Source organism: Rhincodon typus, chromosome 7, assembly GCF_021869965.1.
Source record: "Rhincodon typus isolate 14 chromosome 7, sRhiTyp1.1, whole genome shotgun sequence".
NCBI classification, from domain to species: domain Eukaryota; kingdom Metazoa; phylum Chordata; class Chondrichthyes; order Orectolobiformes; family Rhincodontidae; genus Rhincodon; species Rhincodon typus.
The window spans coordinates 10,517,908-10,538,949 of NC_063338.1; the positions used below are offsets into that span (position 1 = coordinate 10,517,908).

At 40.9% G+C, this 21,042-nt stretch overlaps 1 protein-coding gene across 1 annotated transcript in view; it reads left to right on the forward strand.

Annotated features, from left to right (window-relative positions):
• The window catches only part of ino80db (INO80 complex subunit Db), an 84,348-nt gene that overhangs the window by 36,960 nt on the left and 26,346 nt on the right, over positions 1-21,042 (forward strand). Inside the window, exons 5-7 of the mRNA XM_048598691.1 lie at positions 12,703-12,927; positions 18,326-18,435; positions 20,840-20,978. Coding sequence (XP_048454648.1) covers positions 12,703-12,927; positions 18,326-18,435; positions 20,840-20,978 — 474 coding nt within the window. The remainder of the gene's footprint in view (positions 1-12,702; positions 12,928-18,325; positions 18,436-20,839; positions 20,979-21,042) is intronic.

A 21,042-nucleotide genomic window follows, 5' to 3' on the forward strand; every position in this document is an offset into this window, starting at 1 on the left:
GGTGAGGTGACAGAGAAGGCTGATGAGGATAATGCTGTTGATTGCTGTGCATGGATTTCCAAAAGGCATTTGATCAAGTACCACGCAACAAACCTGTGAGCAAAGATAGAAATCGTGGAATTAAAGAGACAGTCGTAACATGGATACAGTATTGGCTGAGCTGGAAAGTTGCTTGCTGAATGGACGTTTCTGGATTATAGAAACATTTATAATGATGTTCACCAGCGCTTTCTGGTGTATCTATATTTGTATATGGTCTCATCCTCGGCAAGATTTCAAAATTTACAAATGATCCAAAACCTCTGTGTTGTGAACTGTCTGAGGAGGATGATGTTGATCTTCAAAAGAGCATGGGCAGATTGGTAGAATACTCAGACAAATAGAATATGAAATTTAATGATTTTTTTGGTAGAAAAACACAAAGACAAAATAAAGGGTCCAGTTCTAAAGGCGGGGCAGAAGTAGATTCAGACCTGCAGGTCTATATGCTTAAGTTATTTAGGGTGGTAGCTCATTTTGAGTGTGTTGTATTTCTGTTTTATTTGTGTTTTATTTTGCAAGTCAGTCCAGCTAAGAATGAACAGCACTGCAAATATTTCTTAGTGTTTGAAATTTTACCTTTTGTATTTTTACCTGATGAGATATGTACCAAGGAGCTTAATTCTGAGTTTACCATTGATTCCGATGGGAATCCCAGATTCACTTAGTTTCTTCACTTAGAATTGGAACCGCCATTCACGTGCAAGGTGGCACGGTGCTACCTCAGAGCGCTGGGGACCCGGGTTCACTTCCACCCTCGGGTGACTGTACAGATTGCACACGGGCCTTCTCCCCATGTCTGTCTGGGTTTCCTCCAGGTGCTCTGGTTTCCTCCTACAGTCCAAAGATATGTGGGTTCGGTGGACTGACCGTTGATAAATTGCTCAGTGTCTACAGATGTGCAGATTAAATGGATTAGCCATGGGAAATACGAGGTTATGGGGATAGGTTGGGGAGGGTGGATCTGGGTGGGATGCTGTTTGGAAGGTCAGTGTGGATTCGATGGTGCAAATGGTAGGGATTCTACCTAAATTGTGGTTCTTGACCTCATGAGTGTTTGAAGCATTTCCTGCTTCAGGTTTCCAGCATCTGCAGTATTTCACTCTGAGTATAGTGAGATGACTGCTTATTTTCAAATTCATGCCATGCTTACCACCTCATAATGGAGAATCCATAACTTGAGCAGAAGCTGCGACCCTACATAAACATTGTCAGCAAAATCTAAAGGATCAGCAAAGTACTTGACAGTAAAGTGTATTTTAAAGAATGACAACTGTTGAACTTTCCTCTTAAGAATCCCGAATCATGAAGGCAAAACCAAGTGTCTCAGCTAATATATAACAAAACGGAGGTACGTTACATTGTACAGAGCATCTAGGGTCAATTTATTCCATGAATACATCTATGAAAGAGCACAATTGATTATCTAAGCCTTGTGTAAGTTGTTTTGGTCCACTTACACAAAGTACTTGGACATATGTAGTGCTCTTAAGGACAAAACACTTCTGAAATGTAGACATTGTAATGTATAGAATACAGACAGTCAGTTGGTGCACAGTGTTGGTCTCTCCAAGAAGCCGTAAGACCTTGACCAGTTGAATTGTCATACAGACATCGATTCAAGGCTGACTTCTGGCCTAGATGTCAGGAAACCTGCTATCAGACTGATTTTTAAAAATACCAGCTGGCTCACAGGTACTATGGGATCCTTTCTGTCCAGCTAAGTGGGCTGAAGGGCACTGGGTTTAACAAAACTAAAAGACAGCACCTTCCTTGGGATTCCCTGGAGTGGCAGACCAAATTGTGCTGTTGTCTGGAGTTGAGCTACAACCAACAATCTTCTGACCTCAGTGAGACCTGTGGCAGTGCATTACAATAAGCTCTAGTCAGTTTTGTGCAGAATAAGGCTTGTAAATGGAGGACAAATGTCATTATAATAGGAGGTGCTACATTGTTTCCACACAATATGTGTATCATTAGTTCTGTGTGATATGTGTGCTTGTAAATACCAAATGAGCAGTCAGCACGGTGGGGCTGGTAAGCTGCCCCAAAGGCGATCCAGATGTGGAGGAAGAAAGCATTGTTGAGGTGCTACAGAAGCACTGTAGCTGCAGCATGAAGACAGATGCACAGACATAGTGAAAGGGGAGGTAGTTGACATGCTGGAATGGCTAAAAATTGCTAAAGAGGAAGTTTCTTGAACGTTTTCAGTCGTCTTTGTTGCAGCATCAGTAACCATGCTTTCAGTTTGTCGACCACAAACTCAAGAATTTTCTATCTACACCTCTCCACTTTTCTCCTCCAGTTAAGATTCTCCTCAAAACCATGTCTTTGACCAAGCCTTTGGCCATTTGATCACATCTCCTTTGTGGCTCTGCAGAGTACTGTACTTTATAATGCTGCAGTGGCATTCAAGGTGCTGTTACAAAAAAAGCTGTTGTGTGAGAAATGCTGGCTGTACTTCGTTATCAGTCACCAGGACCGAATGGGATACATCTGAGGATGCTGGGGAAGTAAGGGTGAAAATTAAGGTGGTCCTGGCCCTAATTTTCCTGTTAGTGCCAAGGTCTGGAGAATGGCAAATGCTACTTTGGAAAAATTTAAAACCAGCAACTACAAGCCAGTTAATGTCACCTCTGTGGAGGCATTTTAGAAACTAAGAGACAAAGTTAACAGGACAAGTGCGGATAACACACCTCTGTGAAAGGCAGATCCTGTTTAACTATATGGATTGGGTTTTTTGATAAAGTAACAGAAGGTTGGTATGCATAAGAACATCAAAAAGAGAAGTGAAGTGCCACATAATGCAAAGTTGAACTTCATGGAATAAAAGGGACAGTGGCGTCATGAAGTTAGCTCAGTGACAGAAAATAGATTGAGAAAAGCAGCTGTGTTAATGATGTGGATTTCATTGTGCAGGGTACAATAACAACATTTACAGATGACATGATACTTTAGTATTATGAACTGTTTGATCAAGATGGTGGTAGACTTCAAAAACATGTTGACTGGTGAAATCAGGCGTGTGGGATTTAATGCAGAGAAGTGAGAAGATTTTGATGTTAGAAATGAGAGGAAGTGCAAAGTGTAGTGTCCAAATGCAAAAGAGGTGCTAAAACAGTGAACCCTGGAAACACATGTGTACTGATTGTTGCAAGGTAACAGGGCAAGTTGAGAAAGCAGTTTAAAAGGCAAATGGGATCCTGGGCTCGATTTAAATAGAAGTATATAACACAAAAGCAAGGAAATCATTGGAAACCTTTAGAAATCACTGATTTGGCCTCGATTTTCTTTGTTTTATTCAATCGCGGGATGTGGGCATTACTGGCTGGACCAATATTTATTGCATATCCCTCGTTGCCCTTGAGGAATCTGTGGTGAACTGTGAACTGCCTTATAAAACTGTTGCAGTCCATGCACTATAGGTAAACTGTCAATGTTGAGAGGGAGAGTGTACCAGGATTTTGACCTATCTGCACTAACTTACAAATATCTTGCTGTTTCTTCAGAGTAGTGAATGGCTTGGAGGGGAGTTTGCAAGTGGTGATGTTCCCATATATCAGCTGCCCTTGATCTTGTGGACGAAAATGTTTGAGGGTTGTTGGAGGCTGCCATCTAAGAAGCTTGGGAGAACTTCTGTGTTGTACATGTTGTTTTTGGTTTGTACTACTACTGAGCATCAGTGCTAGGGGCACTGGATGTTTGTCAATGGGATGCCAGTCAAGCGGGCTACTTTTACTTGGAGGGTGTCAAGCTTCTTGAATGTTGTTGGAGCTGCACTCATCCAGACACATTGACTTGTGCTTTTTTAGATGGTGGACAGGCTTTGGGGAGTCAAGTTAGTCTCTTAGGAAACATTCTGTGACGTTTGTAGCCAATGCCTTTGTATGGTTATTCCAGCCGAGTTTGTGGTCAGCACTAACCGCGAGGATGTTGATAACAGGAGATGCAGTGATGGTAGCACCATTTAGTGTCCAGGGGTAATGGTTCTGTTGTGTCCAATTCTGAATACTGACCATGAGGAATGATGTGAAGCCTTCGGAGCGAGTCTGGAAATGATTTATAGGCATTGCTCTGAAGAAGCTGCAGGGATAGATTGGAGAAGGTTGGATTTCCTTCCTTGCAAAATTCAGTCAGTTGGCAAGAGCAACTTCTTTTGAGCTGCAAGTAGTGGAGACAAATTCTAAAGAAGCTTTAAGTATGAGATTTGGAAAAGTACCCAAAGAAGAACTCTACACGGATACGAAGGAAATGTGGCAAGTGGGAATGGCTGACTTATTCCTTAGAGATTTAGTATGGACTTGCTCCTGGATGATTCAGCATGAATGTGGCAGGTCGAATTTTATCGTCCTCTACTTATCCGTTCTATGGGTCTATAATGCATAGTGGAACTGATTTCCAGGAATCTGCTGAAGGCTTTTCCTGACCAACCTGCAGTAATCATGTAGCAGTTTCAGCACTTCCCAGAACTAAGATTGTGGAGTGTATAAATTGTGTATTAGCTAATTGGGTACCAGGGATTGATTTGTGAATCTGCAATCAAACCTTAAGTTCATAGTGAAGCCAGTCGAATTTCAGTTATCGATTTCTATGCTTAAATTAATGTTCCATTGCTGCAAGTCACATCTTGTCAATGGCTCCCACTTCAACTCTAAAACTCAAGCTTCTCACCCCTAGAAAATGATATATTTTACAGCTTATTCGTCAGTTTGTGAAATTATTGACGGTCTGTTTCATCCAGTCAGGATATGAATAATCTGACCATGAGGCTGTTGGGTAGCCATAAAAAGCCAGCGTTTTGCATTCATAACATGCTTTTCATAACCTTAGGACATCGCAAAACAGTTCATAGTCAGAAGGGTCCCAGTGAAATCATGTCTCTGTTTGAGCATAGGAAACTTGACAACCAATTTGCAAACCGTAAGCTCCTGCAAAGAAAAGATTGAATAATGACCAGATAATCTGTTTACTGTTATTGGTTGAAGCATATCTACTGGCCAGGCTACCAAGAGGACTCCCTGGTGTCATAGGATCTCTGTCCATCTGAGAGGAGCCTCAGTTTAATGTTTTCAGATGACGGGTGCTACTCTAAAGAGTCCAGCACTCACTCACAACTTCTGTGCGGTATTACATGAAGCAGGGGTGACCAAACTAAAGTTTGGATTATGTGCTAACATCTCTTGGGTGGAGTTTGATCCCACAATCTTCATGGGATTGTTGAAACCTGCAACAGTTACTGACAAATGGAATTTTCATCCTTTTGTATCAGGAGCATAATTTTTGTCATTGTGCACCATGGAAGTGTATATCAGAGCCTCGTAGGCCACAAAGACTTTTCAGTGAAGTACTCCCACATGTCTCCATTCATGGACAGTGACCACTTCGTATTCAGAGTTTGAAGTTAGTCACTATAGCAGTAGGAACGGAAAGTTAATTCCAACAGGAACAAATCAGCAAATAAGAATTATATCTCTAATAGACCGAGCCGCCTGGGTTCAGGCACTCAACTTGTGGACCTGCTGCTGTTTCATGCAACTTTCCAGATGTACACCAGAATTTTGGAAACTTGCTAGCTGAATTTCGGAGGGGGCATGCTGTGTTGCGCCAGGATTGGCAAATGCTGTGCTCATACTAGCATTATAGGCTGCCTTTTATTTGTATAAAAGTCTTTTTGTTGGGTTAGACCATCCAAACCCTGTCAAAAGGCGATGGTGCATGTGTTTTTGTGATTTTTATTCTTAACTGCCATGTAGGTCCCCCATTTAAAATTCTTTCCTTTCTCAGCCATCCTTAACTAGAAAGTCAATATCTGTCTCAGGGAGTTGCCTGCTGTGCAAGATTTGGAGAGAAGTATATTCTAGATGTACTGTCATAAATGCCAAGGCGCAAAATCCTATGGGTCAGGTGCTGCAGAATTAGATTTGAATAGTTGTGTTTTTTTTGGGACTGGCGCACATGGGCTGATGGGCATTTTTCTGTTTTGTAGATGTTTTAAGACCTGGGGGAAACAGCGTGACAAACCCAGCAATAGTGCCCTGAAATGGCGCACCTCGGTGAAGCTGCAAATGAGTTATGTTTTATGAGGGTTAATCTGTCCTGGGTGTTTTATGAGAGCAAGATAGCAAGGACATTGTCAGAAAATGCTTCTCTCGGATAGGAAAGTGAACTGGTCGAACTTTACAAAAAAAAAACTTAGCTGAGTTGATTCTCAACACGTGATTTTCAGGTAGATAGACTATTATTGATTACAAATTGATTTTGGGCATTTTGTTTAAATTAGCTCAAACTGTAAGTTGTGTGAAGTTTTACAATTCCAACTCACTCCTAGGATACTTCTGATCAATTTGTTGACTGGTCAATCAACTATAATATTAACAAAGATTTGAGGGAAGGACTGTTCATATACCAACTTGATGCTGTTGGTGAAACGTGTTGGAGGTTGAAATTTGCAGTGTTGCGTTTCAGTTCCAAGGTTTGAGCTCATAATCTAGGTTGATGCTGTAGTATTATACTCGGCAAGTGCTGCATCATGGCTAGTGCTGGCTTTGGGTGCCACAATACGCTGTTGAATTCCTCCTTTATGTCTTGGAACTAAGCAAGAAAACCAGGACATTTACCTCATGTTTTGACCATCATACTTCACAGTCAAAAGCGCAGATAACTGATGAACAATTTCCCTTCCTGTTCTTTGGGCTTTGGCGATGCAGAATGGCTGGCTGCTGTTTTTCCATGTTTGTCACTTAATTTTTAAAGCTTCATTTTTGAAAGCCCTTTCAGAGGTTTCAATTACCTTTCGGCATATCTGTCTCTCCCCCTCTGTCTCTCCCCCCCCACCCCACCCTCAAAGCTGCTGTGCAAAACCCACCTTGATCCGAATTACTTGTTACCATTGTCGTGGTGTCAGTACTTATCTGATTGCCGTTCTGTGGAATGTCTTGGGATATTTTACTCCATTGGAGCTACTATATAAATGTATATTTTTGTTCTTGGTGCATACTCAGCAGTAGAAACAAAAGTTTGTTTATTTTACAAAAAAGTAAAGAAGCTTGTCTGGACTGAGAAAAATTAGTTTGATTTCAACACTCTGGGACCTCTTTCCAAGTTCCCAGGGCTCCCAGGTCCTCATGCTCATGCTGTGGAAAGGAGTGTTTGTAAAATAAATGTGCAATAAACGTGATTGCAGTCGAATATAGAAGATTACAAGGTGATCTGATTCAGGTGTTTCATGTGATCAAAAGAGTTAATGAGCCGGATTGAACTTATTTTCTCTGGGGAAATCCAACACAAGTGGCGTAACTTGAAAATTAAACAAAGGCCATTCAGGGATTATGTCAGGAACCACTTCGCACATATATCAGTGAAAATGTGGAACTTCCTAGAAAAGCTTTGAAAGTTTCGAAACTGAGATGCCTCCGTTTCAGCAAGGTAAGTGTGACTGGGGCTAAGGAGGTTAAATAAATACAAATCAGCCATTATACAATTGAAGGGAAGAATGGGCTTGAAGGGCCGAATGGCTTACTGATAGGAAAGCTGTTCTCTAAATGACTTGCTCCTGGAGTTTTCTTCTCCCATCAGTGCCTTTTCACATTTTTAATGCATGGTTTCGTTACCTGTCAGTGTGTTCATTTGGTGATTGGGAATGGAAATGTATTCCTGCAATTTTGTGGTATTAATTGCTGTTGCATTGGAGCATCTTGTGAAACAGTTGAGGTTTTTTGTTTTGTCTTAATGATTGAGGAAGAGTATAGAGCTGTTTACGCTGGCTCCTGTGAGCTCCATCTTCTAGGGTGATTTCTTCTCCCACCCCCCAACAGTGTCTTGTTTCCTGCTAACGTTATTTTTGAATTGTTTGCCTGTCTTGTATGTTCTGATCAAGGTTTATAAGATATTGAAAGGGAAAGCCATGTTCTTTTTGACACTTTGTTTCAGAACAGTGGATTAGGGAAGATGGGTCGCTACTTTGAATTGGGAAGCTGGACCTAGATTAGATGCTGGAATGTGGTCTTTTTCCAGAGACGAGCATGGCTGTGGAACAAGGTGCAAGCTTGCAGATGTCAACTTGATGGCGATCACTGCTTCCAGACGGTAGTAACTACAGGAAGCAGTCAGATCCAATGTGATCTCCTGCAGCCAAGTTTTGATTGCTGTGGGGAGCTGGAGAAGAATTCCCAAAATTGCTTCCCCCACTTTAGCCTAATGAAATCTGGATTTTTATTTTGTGGGGGAGGGGAATCAAATGGTTTTTGGGCGGCATGTGGAACATGTTCATCTGAATGCACATGTGATTGTGAGTGACTGCCTGCAGGGCCTTTGCTTCTCCGTTGTTACTCATGTCCCCAATCCTTGCAAGTTGTCAGAAATATTTGCATTTTGCATCAGCCTTTTCATCTTTTTAATCATTTCATTGGGTGACATGGTTTTCTACACTTTACTAAGCTGGGAATCATTTTTTAAAATGTGTTCTTTGTTGCTTTTGTAACTCTGGTTGCACGTCTAATACTGAAACTGTTGACTAGAATACTGCGAGGAATGTGTGGCAAACTTGACCACAGTTGAGCTAGAATCAGTAATGCATGCATCGAACACTGAAGGAATGTGCTTTGAAAATATACACAGACTCACAGCAGGCCCTCAGCAAAAGACAACTCTGTCCTTGCTCCAAGATTAGCAGCTGTGTTTATGAAGCTCCTGTGACATGAGATGCCAAAGAACCTGGTAAAACCCATGCCAGAAGATAGACTTTGATAGTCCACTCTGGACCCACCAAAAGACAAATTGGATAAATTAGGAATCGCAGAGGAGCAAAGAGGTTTAGAGTTCCCAACGTGCAACTTATCAAATCTGGTAGAATGTTCTAACATATCAGAAAGTAATTGATGTAATTGTTGACCGTTGTCTGAAGGTGAATTGTGAAGGAGAGGAAGTCAAGTAAGTTGTACAGAGCTTTGGCTCCCATTTGGAGTGCTGCATTCAATTTAGGCCTGATATCTCCATAAGACCATAACATATAGGAGCAGAATTAGGCCATTCGGCTCATCGACTCTGCTCTGTCATTCACCATGGCTGATGCATTTCTCAACCCAATCTCCTACCTTCTCTCCATAACCTTTGATCTCCTTGCTAATCGAGAACATGTCAATCTCCCTTAAATACACTGAGGCACTCTGCCTTCTGTGGCAATCAATTCCACAGATTCACCACCCTACGGCTGAAGAAATTCTTCCTCATCTTAGTTCTAGAGGGTCATCGTTTCATTCGGACGCTGTGTTTTTGGGTCCTAGTCTGTCAGTTTTAATGAGACCCCTGCGGTACTCCTTGTAACTGACTGCCACCCTCAAAAAGGCCCCTTTTTCGCTACTCTCTCTGTCATTGCCAGTACCTTGGCCCAAACACCATGGGTTCTTAGCTCATTAAGCAGCCTCCTGTGCAGCACCTTGTCAGAGGCTTTCTGGAAATCCAAATAGATCACATCTACTGGCTTTCCTTTGTTTTACTTGCTTGTTATCTCCTAAAAGCATTCTCTCCTATTGATCAGTCATGGCCTCCTGTTGACTTATCGAGGATCTATTGGTGTTAAATTCACCAGAATGTGATTTATGCTTGAAGGTTAAACTGAGGAGTGATTGCACAAAATTGGTTTATACTAGGTATAGGAAGTTTGTGAGGGGGTGCAGTGGGTGGTGCTCTAATTGAAGTGTTGTCAGATATTGAAATGACTCAGTGCAATAAATAGAAACTATTTCCTCTTGTGGAGTTAGAATGGGGGAGTTTAATCTTCTGCATCATCTGGTTCTAATGATAAAACACATATGAAGCATGTTTTTGCACAAAGGGTAGTAAAAATCAGAAATTCTCTTAATGAAAAGTCTGGGGATGCTTGGGCCAATTAGCTTTCAAGACTTAAAATGATAGATTTTTGTCAGCAGAGAGACTTGAGGGATAAGCAATGAAACTGTGTAAATGGAATTGAGTTGCAGATAAGCCATGATCTAATTGAACAGATAAGGCACCAAGGGTTGAATGGCCTACCCCCATTCCAATTTTCTTATGAACAAACTGAGAAAGCACAGCTGCAGGAGATGCGTGTACAAATTTTCCAGTTGAAGAGAATGAGGGATGTTATTAGATACTGGTAACAGATCCAGAATATGTTCTGCATCATTACCTCTTCACATGCAGACACTTGGAAAACTGAAGCAGGAGAATATAGAACAAGTTGACTAAAAGCAAAATAATGTGGATGTTGGGCATTTGAAAAAGAAATGAATGGCTGGACAACGGGGTTGGTCTGATAGCGTCTGTGGAGGGAAGAACAGAAATGGCGTTTCATATCCAATGATGCTCCATTGGAACTCTGAGCATTCTCCAGCACTTTGTTTGTTTTTATTTAAGAGCGAATAAGGATGTAGCTTCCTGTTGATACTATAACCCTGGTTGTATACAATGACGTTACGTATCTCTACCAGAATGAAGCTGATTCGCTAATTCCCCGGTCAGTACTCTGAGTACACATCACTTAAGAATTGAATGTGTGAGTAATTGAAGTTGTATAACACACTCTGTCACTCACATTTTGCTGGAGAAATAATCCTCGATTTCGGAAGAGTTTGCAGGTTTGGATGGGAATTCTATTCATTACATTTTGTACAACCAACTTAAATAGCCTTTGTTTGTTCGGTAAATAGACTCCATTTGCTATGAGTCTTGCTCAACCACCAATTCATTGGTTGGTACAGTTGTGTCAATACTTGCTCCATATATCCATTATGGGTTTAGAGAATTGGTGACAAATGGCAACATTTTTTTGTGTGGCTTTACTGGATTCCAACCTTTTGGCAGCACCTTCCCACTGGTATGGCAGGTCATACAGCTTGATCGACAGTGACAACTTTGCGCGTCTGCAGTTAGCTGCCATTCCACGGACTGTCTTAGGAGAGGTTGAGTATTTTGGGCCTGTACCCACTTGAAATGAGGAAAATGAAACACAACCTTATTGAAATGTACAAAATTGTTCAAGGACTTGACGGGATAGATGTAGATAGGTTGTTTCCCCTTGTGGGTACACCTAGAACCAGAGGGCATAATCTCCAGAATAAAGGGTGACATATTTAAAACACAGATGAGGAGGAATTTCTTTTGGGCATAGTGAATCTGTGGAGCTCTTTAACACAGAGGCCTTTTGAGGTTTGGTTATTAAGTATATTTAAGGCCGTGACAGATTTTTAAAAATCTAAGGGAATCGAGGTTGATAGGGGAAAGGCTGCCATGATCTTAGTGAATCGCAAACCTAAAAGTGTGCCCTCTCCCTCTTTCCATTAAAATACCTTGGGGCCCATTCTTTCCCTTTCAGTTCTCTTAACATTTCTTCCTGTTCTATTTTCTCTGCTTCCCATCTCTCTTCTTTTTGTAGTTCATTCAATACTACCCGCTCCTTCCTTTTCCTCAACCCTCCCATTCCCGTCCTCTTTGATGCTATCTTCCCCCATACCTTCTCTTTATTTGCGTCCCTTGCGTACTTGAGGAATTTGAAGATGCAGAGCATTTATGGCTAATGCACTACCTCATATATGAGCATTTCCTTTAGATTACCGATTTTCCCCATCATCATGCAACTGTGCGCTCTGCTTTGTCCTTGGCTGTCAAATTGCTGATCATAAAATAGCTGTTCAAACGGCAAATAAAACTGGATGTGTCTCCTTGGACTTTTCTCTCCCATAGCCACATTCAGGGGTCCCAATGCTGTAGAATAAATGTTGATCCGCATCCTATATTGCAATGTGAGACCTTAACAGTGTAGTAAGTGCCTTGGATTTAAATTCAACAGGACAGACCGACTGCTCTCAAACTTTGAGGATTCTCAGAGATTTTAAAAAGACATGTTTCTGCCCAGGCTTTGGTAAAATAATGTTGTGTTCCTCTGATCTCCTCTTTCTCACTCTCTTTGCTACCCATCCTGTCCTCAATAAGTGGTTGCAAAATAAATTAGCCAGTGATCACTGGTAAGCGTGCAGTGACTGCATAGTGCACACTCCTGTTACCTCTTCCATTAAAATGGAGTGTGGAACTGTAGAAGGAATTGCAACTCTGGGACTCTCATTACAATTGATTGTGCAAGGTGGGTGTGATCCAACTTTGGGACTTTTCCATTGCAAGTCTGAGATTCAGTATAAATGTAAATGTTCTGATGCCTTCAGGAGAGAAAGGGAGAGAGAGTGTGGTGAAGTGGAGGACGCGGGTACAATTGCAATGTTTAAAAGACATTAGGATAGATATATGAAAACAGATGTTTTGGAGGGATATGGGCCAGGCACAGGCAGGTGGGATGAGTTTACTTTGGGATTATGTACAGCTTGGACTGGTCCGTGCTGTATGGCTCTATAACCTCGAGAGAGCAAGTGTGAAAGAACATCATGTCGGCAGAGCAAGAATAAACTAAAGGCTGCACTTAATTTTTGCTGCTGGTACAAATTGATGCGTCATTTGCAGTCATCATATGGGGCCAATTGTAATGGCGTTGAAGTTCCTTAAATTATTGATTACATTAACTCAATAGTATATAGTACATGTTGTTGACACATCGGTATTTGTTTTGAATATGCACACACAAACACTAATTTCTCTGACAGCGGGTGTATTAAACTTTGTTTCCATTCTTTTCTGCAGCCCAGAAGATGAGGTGCCGAGCACAAGGAGTTTGAGAATGACACGGCTCTGCAGTTATCTGCAGCACAGATACATGCAACTCTTGCGAGTGGAGCGAGCAGCGGCCCGCCAGCAGCGGTGTCGGCATGCCTTCCGGAGAGTGCTACTGCAAGCAGCCAGCAAGGAACCCGACTCCACTGGGCAGCTGCTCTGGGAACTCCGAGCAGCAACCCCGACACAGACCAGGTCAGCTGCTGTGCACTGGCACTGCCAGACATCACTTAATGGAAGGATTGATCAAGGGAAACCAATCTCTTGGATAGCCTTGGATAAACACAACCTTTGGTGGGTGGAGGGGTTTGTTAGTTTTGGACATTTTGTTCAATACAAGCTATGTGATTATTGTTAGTCTTGAACGTCAGTCATTCATCATGATAACTCATGAGAGCACTAAAAATATAATAGTTTAATACCTTCCTCCTTTCTTTGAAATGACTTAGTGTTTTGCTGAGGGTCCTTGGTGAGAGGGATTTTAAGATTCCACCACACACGTTGGTATATCAATCTGTAAGTTACATTTTTGTTAGAAAGGAGAGCTTCTTAGTTTGTATATGGTAACGTGGTCTTGTCCCTGCCATCTTTTATCATCCTTATTGGCCTTCCTTCTTTCTTTTCAAAAAAAGGTCTAATTTCTTTCTTTCTTGGGAGATGAGTATTTCTTCACCTCTGCTGTGCTCCCAAAGCTAAGGACATAGTTTCGTAAATTCCAAGTTTCACTTACTGCCCTGGCCGACGTTTCTCCCTCAAACAAATTTGCCGGAAGACTATCACCACCTTGTTATTTATTTATTTATTTTTAATCTATTTTCTAATCAGCCTGTTCAAAGAAGACTTGAACCCACGTGCCTCAGTCCAGGGGTCATGACATTACCATTGTGCCCAAGAGGACCAAAATTTGAATTCAGGAGCTCCTGTTTACCAAACAGGTGCTTAAATCCACTGTGTGTGGAATGTATAGAACAGCTGCTACACTGCTGCTTTAATGGTTATACATTGATCAAACACTAGTCTTTTTTCTCCTGCATTGATTTGTCTGATTGGACCCGGGGTGTCCCAGACAAGAGGTGGGAGGGGTATATCAGCCAGCTTTTCTGATTTTTATCCGTTTGCATTCATTCCCATGATGTGGGCACTGCTGACTTGATGTTTTTCTACACACCTTTAGCTGGTATGGGAAAATGGTTAAAGGACTAGTGTAATTGAGGCCATTTTAGAGGTCAGTTATGAGTTAATTTGGAGTCACATTTAGGCCATTCTAGGCCAAAGAATATTCATGAAATCATTGGGCTTTTACAGCAACTTGTCTCATACCAACTTTAATACCATTTGTTTCAGTACCTAGATATTCTTGTGGTCCAGATTCAAATCCTCCAATTTATCATGCTATAATATGAACTGGCACGCACTTCACTTCTGGCCAACGGTATGAGTTACTAATCCAAGCAACAATTACCCCACCATGCGCGTTCAAATGGCTGCTGGTTACTGCCTTGTGGCTCCTGTGAGCAATTGAATGCGCATTGACTTTGGGAAATAGCAGTTTTATACTAAAGTGTGACACTCTTTTTGTGGTTAGCTGGTTTACAGGCAGTTAATTGTCTGATCTTGTGAAGAGTTACCTCTTGCCAATTGAATGATGTCAACACGTGTGGCTTTATGCTGTAATACTTTCAGTTGATAATGGGGTGAGGGATGCGAAATGGTGAAAATGAGATTGGGGTGAGGTCTGGGGTGTGAGAGAGGAGATTGAGTTCTGTTAAGGCTGGCTTTTTTAAAAAAAACTATTGGCTTAATATCTTTTTGACTTACTTTTATTGGAGTATTTATCTTTTAAACAATAATTGCTGAACAACTCCTGAAGAGACTAAATCATTCTCAAGAGACTATTAAGCTTGAAAGCACAGGAAGCTGGATTAACACTCATTTTATGTTTAAAGCATTCCTGTGTAATGATGATTAAAGTTAAGCTCCCTCTCTGTTCAATAGAGCAAGTAATTTGCGATGCTTCTGACAAAACATTTTCAGCATTCTGCATTCAACCAAGTTAATACTTTTCTTTCAGTTTTCCCAATGGTGATTTTTTTTATTTCAGACATTGCAAGCTGCTTAGAATTTGCCTGTTCTCTGGCAGTCAGGTGCTGAGAACATGGAACAGGCTTCTGAAGACGATGCTCGTTCTCTGTCTTTGCCTACACACACTTTTTGTTTTTTGGGCCAATTGATCTATGAAGTGGAGAACTACTGTGGTATTCAGGTCAATTGAGTTAAAGGCCAGGGATATTTGGATCAAGGCAAAAGCAAAATGGCCACCATGGAGCAAGAGGACCAGGGAAGTAGAATAGGAGGAATAGATAAGCATGCTCAGCAGAATTTGTGGGGAAACTGAGTGAGTCATTGCACATGCAGAGGGTTGCTTGCATGCAGATAACAATGTTAAATTTACTGTACCAATACTGTTTCTCTCTCAAACATTGTTCAGTCCTCAGTGTTTTCAGCCCTTCTGCTTGGAGGTTGCACATGTCGTAGGGTGTGGAGTTGTTCGGGTTCACAACCTGTCGAGTGGTGCTTAGACATGAAAGCGTCTCATTGCGTTACTTAAAGCGGAAATAAGCATCATTGGGTCACCTCAAGGCACTGCAGAAATTTTACAGAATCTATTGACCCACCCAAATTATTTTAATAGATAATAAGATTGGGAGGAGTTTAATGCTTAAATCTTCTGAGCAACCACTTGCGTTAAGTACTTGGGCTCACCAGACTTCCAATTAATTGTTTTTATTTCAGTCTCTATTTTTGTTTTAGCCTTAACAATCCAAGGAGGGGAGTCTGAAGATAAGATTGTTGGCATAATAATGCTGAGAGTTTTGCTCAGTCTGCAGTGTTAAACCGCTTGAAAGTGCATCGGCTTAATATTATCTCAGGAATGTATGTGAGTAATGCAGCATTGTTGTTAAGTGGTTGTTCATTGAGTCCTATAGGAGCAGTCCCTGAGGTTCAAAATTAATTCGACTTAACAGCAAGTATCTGCTTCAAGATTATATTTCAACCAGGAGCTTGACAAACTATGAAAAATGCAAATATTTGTATCTCAACCATTTAATCCAACCTGATTAATTCAATCCCAACAAGAGGATCTGACTCGAAAGTGGTTCAGCTTGTGCTGTTTTCTTTTTACCAGTTACTGATGCATTCATTGAAATTGGTGCTTTGTGTGATATGGCATTCACGGGGAGAAATTCTAGGTCCAAATAGGAACACGAGTATAACAGCAAGGAAGTGATGCATTAATGCAGGACATTAGGCTTCTGTCTGAGTATTAAATGAAGCTACGAACACACCATCACAAGGATGTTGGAATCATACAAAGGATATGGTTTTTAAAAAAAAGAAAAAGCTCTAAAGCAGTTTCAATTGTTAAGAAGACTTGGTAAAAAGTTAGTTCATGTTTCAAAGAGAAGGTTCAAGGAGAATCTAATAAAGATTTGGAAAATTTTGACAAGTCTTGAAAAGGTAAAGAGTAAAATTTGATAACTCCATAATCGTTGTGTGGACGTGAAGAATGAAAGGGGAAATTATTAGATCATGGGATGCTTTATCAAAAGTGGCTGTTGCATAAACAGATCAAATATTTGTAAGGGAAATGTATAAAATGCTGCAAAGATTGGACACAGAAATAGTTTGAGTAGATAACTCTGAAGAGCAAGTTGAAACCAGTAAAGACAGACATGCATGTTGTAATTTCTGACTGAAAAATGCTTTGTTTCACAGGAACTTCCTTTTCTGTCTGGGCAGTGAAGAATATGCAAACTGGTCTCATTTGGATTTGCCTCTTGAAAATTTGCAGGGTGTCTTCAAGCATTGGGGTTTTAGCATTTTAATAATACCAGGTGTTATCCACGAATGTTGAAGATCTGCAATGTGCTTATCAACGGCCAAAGTGTTCAGATTCAGTTTGCAAAGAGATGCGATGCTACGCACATTAAAATCGGGTGTGAGGCAATCATCAAACCATGTTGTCAAGGGGAGCTGGAATGAAAACCAAGTTTTTCCATCGTGTGAGAAGAGGCAAAGCCAGCTAGAGGTTGCAGCTTAATCAAGTTGGAACTAGCAAAACAAATTTCAGCCAGTGAGGCAGGTTGTATTGGTGGAGAGTTGCTGCTGGGGAAGTTGAGAGAAAGCACTCAAATGGACAATTGGAAGAAGGAGAAGGAAAGGCAAAGGGGTGGAGTTTGGGGTGGGAAAGTGGAGAGGTAGGGAGGGAAGGCAGGAAGAGGGAGAGAGGGAAAGGGAGGAAGGAATAACGTGTATAATGTAGAACAGCTACAATATTGTCTCCTTTACACCACACTTTGGGAAATATGTCAAGGTCTTTTGGAGAATATGGAAAAAAACTTAATGATATCAGGAATGGATACTTCAGTCGTGGGAGTGATGAGACTTGCTTTCAAGCAGAGAAGATCTGAGGTGCTCAAAATCATGAGTTTTCATTATAGTGAATGAAGGGAAACTCCAATGACAGAAGGTAGGTAACCAGGCGGCAGATTAACAAAATAACCAAAGGCAAGATCAGTTGATCTTCTTTTTAAAACGGAGTTGTGATCTGAAATACAATCGCTGAAGGCATAGTAGATACAGATTCGGTAGTAACTAAGGAAAGGAAACTGGGTGGATACTTGAAGGGGAAAATTGAACAGGGGAGTTCACGGGAAAGTGGTATTAAATTAGATAATGCCGTTGAAGGGTAAACATAAGCACACTGTACTGGATGATTCTACAATAGAATTGCCATGGGGTGCAGAGATTAATACAATCATAGAAGCAAGAGTGTAAATGTAGAGTGCATTGAAAGAGATTGATTCACATTGGAACGGGGATCTCATGCTTGCTCAGATGGTTGTTGAAGATCTGGTAACGTGTTTTGAGGAAGAGCTGGGGCCTCTCAGTAGCCTGACTAATTCATCATCAAAATCATTGCTTATGTTTGTTGCTGCTTTTAGGACCTTGCTGTATGTGAACTGGCTGCATAGTTTACCTACTGCAACCGTCACTGCAGTGCAAAATAATTCATTGAATGTATATGTGCTCTTGAGACTTCAGAAATATAGTGTGTAGGTTTCCCTGATCTTAGCCAAGGGATGGAGTTGGGAGAGAAATTCTTTTTGGTACCTTGTGCCCTTTGAATTTAAACAGCTCTTACTGCTTAATAGCTGTAAATAATTGCTTGCATCAGAGGGATTTAAACATGTTCATTGATACAAGGGGAAGATTTTTTTCCTTAAGCAATCCCCATTCCCATGTTTATGTTTATCTCTACCATCCATGAAGCAACAGAGATAGGCATGTGACTACTGCCACTGCCATGTAACTGACTACCTGTGGAGTTGCAAAGGACTCTGGTAGTAATTGCCACTTGCTGTTGGCAGTGGCCTGAAATGCCCAACCGCAGTGACTCGGATCTAGCATGCTGAAATAGGAAAGATCTGTAATGCTCAAGTGCATGGAAAACTGTGTGACCTGGCCTCAGGACTAGTTAAATATTGGTACTGTAAGAGTTGACTAATCTCACTGTTGTTTTTTTTTTCAGCACGAAGCAGCCAGATCACAGAATAGTGGAACCAGCACTGTGTACAGGAACCATCAAGGGCCAACATTGCCCCAACTTGTCTCTTCCGTACACCAGGCACTGTTTCCAGCGTATCCTTTAATGCTGCCCCTTTTCAAATGGCTAAACACACAGTTTACTGTATAAACCCGCATCAACATTGGGTCTTGGCAGAACCACTTTTAAGGATTACTGTGTGATTGGTTTCCAACACCTATTTTGTCTTTGAATTGAGCACATAATGTTATTGAGAATTGGTGAAGAACCCTGAGAAAATGAAGTTTCTGCAAAGAAAGATTACAAAGGAGGTAGTCTCAGAATATGTACAGAATCAGGCAAAGTCAACATGGTTTTGTGAAAGGTTTCTCGTATTTGACAGATGTATTTGAGTTCTTTGAGAATGTGACAATCAGACTGGATAAAGCAGAACCTGTAGATATAGTGCATTTGGATTTCCAAAAGGCATTGGACAAGGTGACAGATAAAAGACTTAATACACAAGGCAAGATTTCCGGTTGCTGGGAGTGATATAGTTATGTGAACAGAGGATTGGGTAACTAACAGAAAACAGAGTTAGCATGTATGGGTAATTTAAAACTTGGCAATGTAACCAGTAGATTGCCACAGAGTTTGGTGCTGGAGCTTCAGCTATTTGCATGATATATTGAGGGCTTGGAGGAAGGGTCCAAATGTATTCTTGCCAAATTTGCTAATAACACGCAAAATAGGGAGAGAAGCAAGTCGCAAGGTGGAGATGGAGATTGTGAAGGGATATAGATTGGCTTAGTAAATGGACCAAGATTTGCCCAGTGTTGGGGAAAACCTAAAGTTGTACATTTTTGAGCAGTAAGCATATAAAAGCAAAATGTTATTTAAACGGAGGAAGACTGCAGAATGCCACATTACAAAGTGATCAGAGTACCTTTGTACATGAATCACAAAAAGTTAGTATGAGTACAGCAAGTAATTTACAATGTGAATGGAGAGTAGCCCTTGTTGCAAGGGAGTGAAGTATGAATGTAGGGAAGTCTTGCTATAATAATGCAGGCACTGCTGAGACTGCATTTGGAGTATTGCATGCCATTTTGGACTGCTTGCTTAAGGGGGATGTGCAAGTGGTCTTCATTTTACATTGCTCCACTTAAAAGATATTAAAACAAAATAACATTATCTCTTGGGGCCTTTTTTTGTTTGCATCACCATCTTATCTTGGCGTCATTTGTGTGCTTTTGGCACTTGTTGAATTCCAAAATCAGTGCCCAATATTACACTGCCTGCACCCCAGATGCACACCCTTTCATTTTAGCGATAGTATGCAAGGTGTCTTGCCTCTCACTTGGCCAAGCTTCTTGGCCTCTCATTTTGCTAAATTTCCAGGGAATGTAAGACTTGTCTAGTCATTCTCTTCTGGTAGAATGATGCTGTCATTCCAAAATCAGTTCCTTTTTCACAGCAACTATTTCCTTTCTTGAGTAAAGAGATCATACCCAGCTGGTTATTAGAGTTCATACAATCACAAGACTTGATCACTCTCATACTCTGATCTCTAATATCTTGTAGTTTTCAGGGTTAATATAGTTGAAATTAGACTGATTGATTAATTCTTAAACTTGAATCCCTCTGTCACAAAGTTGTTGTTGCTTTTGTCTTCTTAGGTATTTATTATACCTGTAAGTGAACTTTGTGATTGGAGGGCAAAGATGCCCAGTTCACTTTCTCCTTGTCTTTTCCTATTTAAGAAAATATTCTTTTTTTTTTTTTTTTGAGCTAATGTAGATATCTTTGCACCTTGTCTCATGGTACTTCATCTGTCTTATTCTTTCACATTTGTTTGAGGTTATTGAGGCTTTGAATGGAAGCAAGGGAGTCAAGAGAGTTGGACTTTCTTTCATTGTACATGAGGACCAATGGACAAACCTTGGAGACACTATTCAGGACAGGATTTGGGGTGCACTTCAACTGTTAAAATATCTAATTTTCCCAAAATAAACACTAAATTAATCACTTTAAATGACATTAATGGTCTTTTTGTCAAGCAAAAATCTAAGGTTCATGATTGGAGTTACTATTCAGATCTGTTATGTTGTAAGTAAGTGATATAGCCACTGCTGTGCACCTTGTGTTGCAGCAGAATAGAGCCACAATAGACTTTTTGGATCATTTTCTCTGCTCTTTACTTCAGGTGATGCTTTCCTGACTGGAGAACACCTTGATCCTGCGTGGCCTCTTCTGCAATGTATTTTGGAGTCACCAAATAGAAAATGAAGAGAGCAGTTGGTAATTGTGCAAAAGCTGTCAATCCCAAGGTGGTCATTTAATTAAATAACACCATTTAGGACTGATTTCTCTTGTAGATGACCTTTGTAAAAGCTTATTTATCCTGGCAATCTGATATTAAGCAGTCACTGAATGAAAAGAGTTGTTGTGCTGTATTGAAGCGAAGCTCACTGTATTTCAGTTTGAAGCTGACTGTTTCCTTGACCTTGACTGATTCAGATATCCTGTTGAGTCGCTCCCAGCAGCTGTTCTCAAGCTGCACAGCCAAGTTTGCAGATGGGCAGCAGTGCTCAGTACCAGTGTTTGACATCACGCACCAGACGCCACTTTGTGAAGAACATGCAAAGAAAATGGTAAATAATTAGAAAACAGCATGGTGTGTGTGTGTGTGTGTGTGGGGGTGTGTGTGTGTGTGTGGGCGT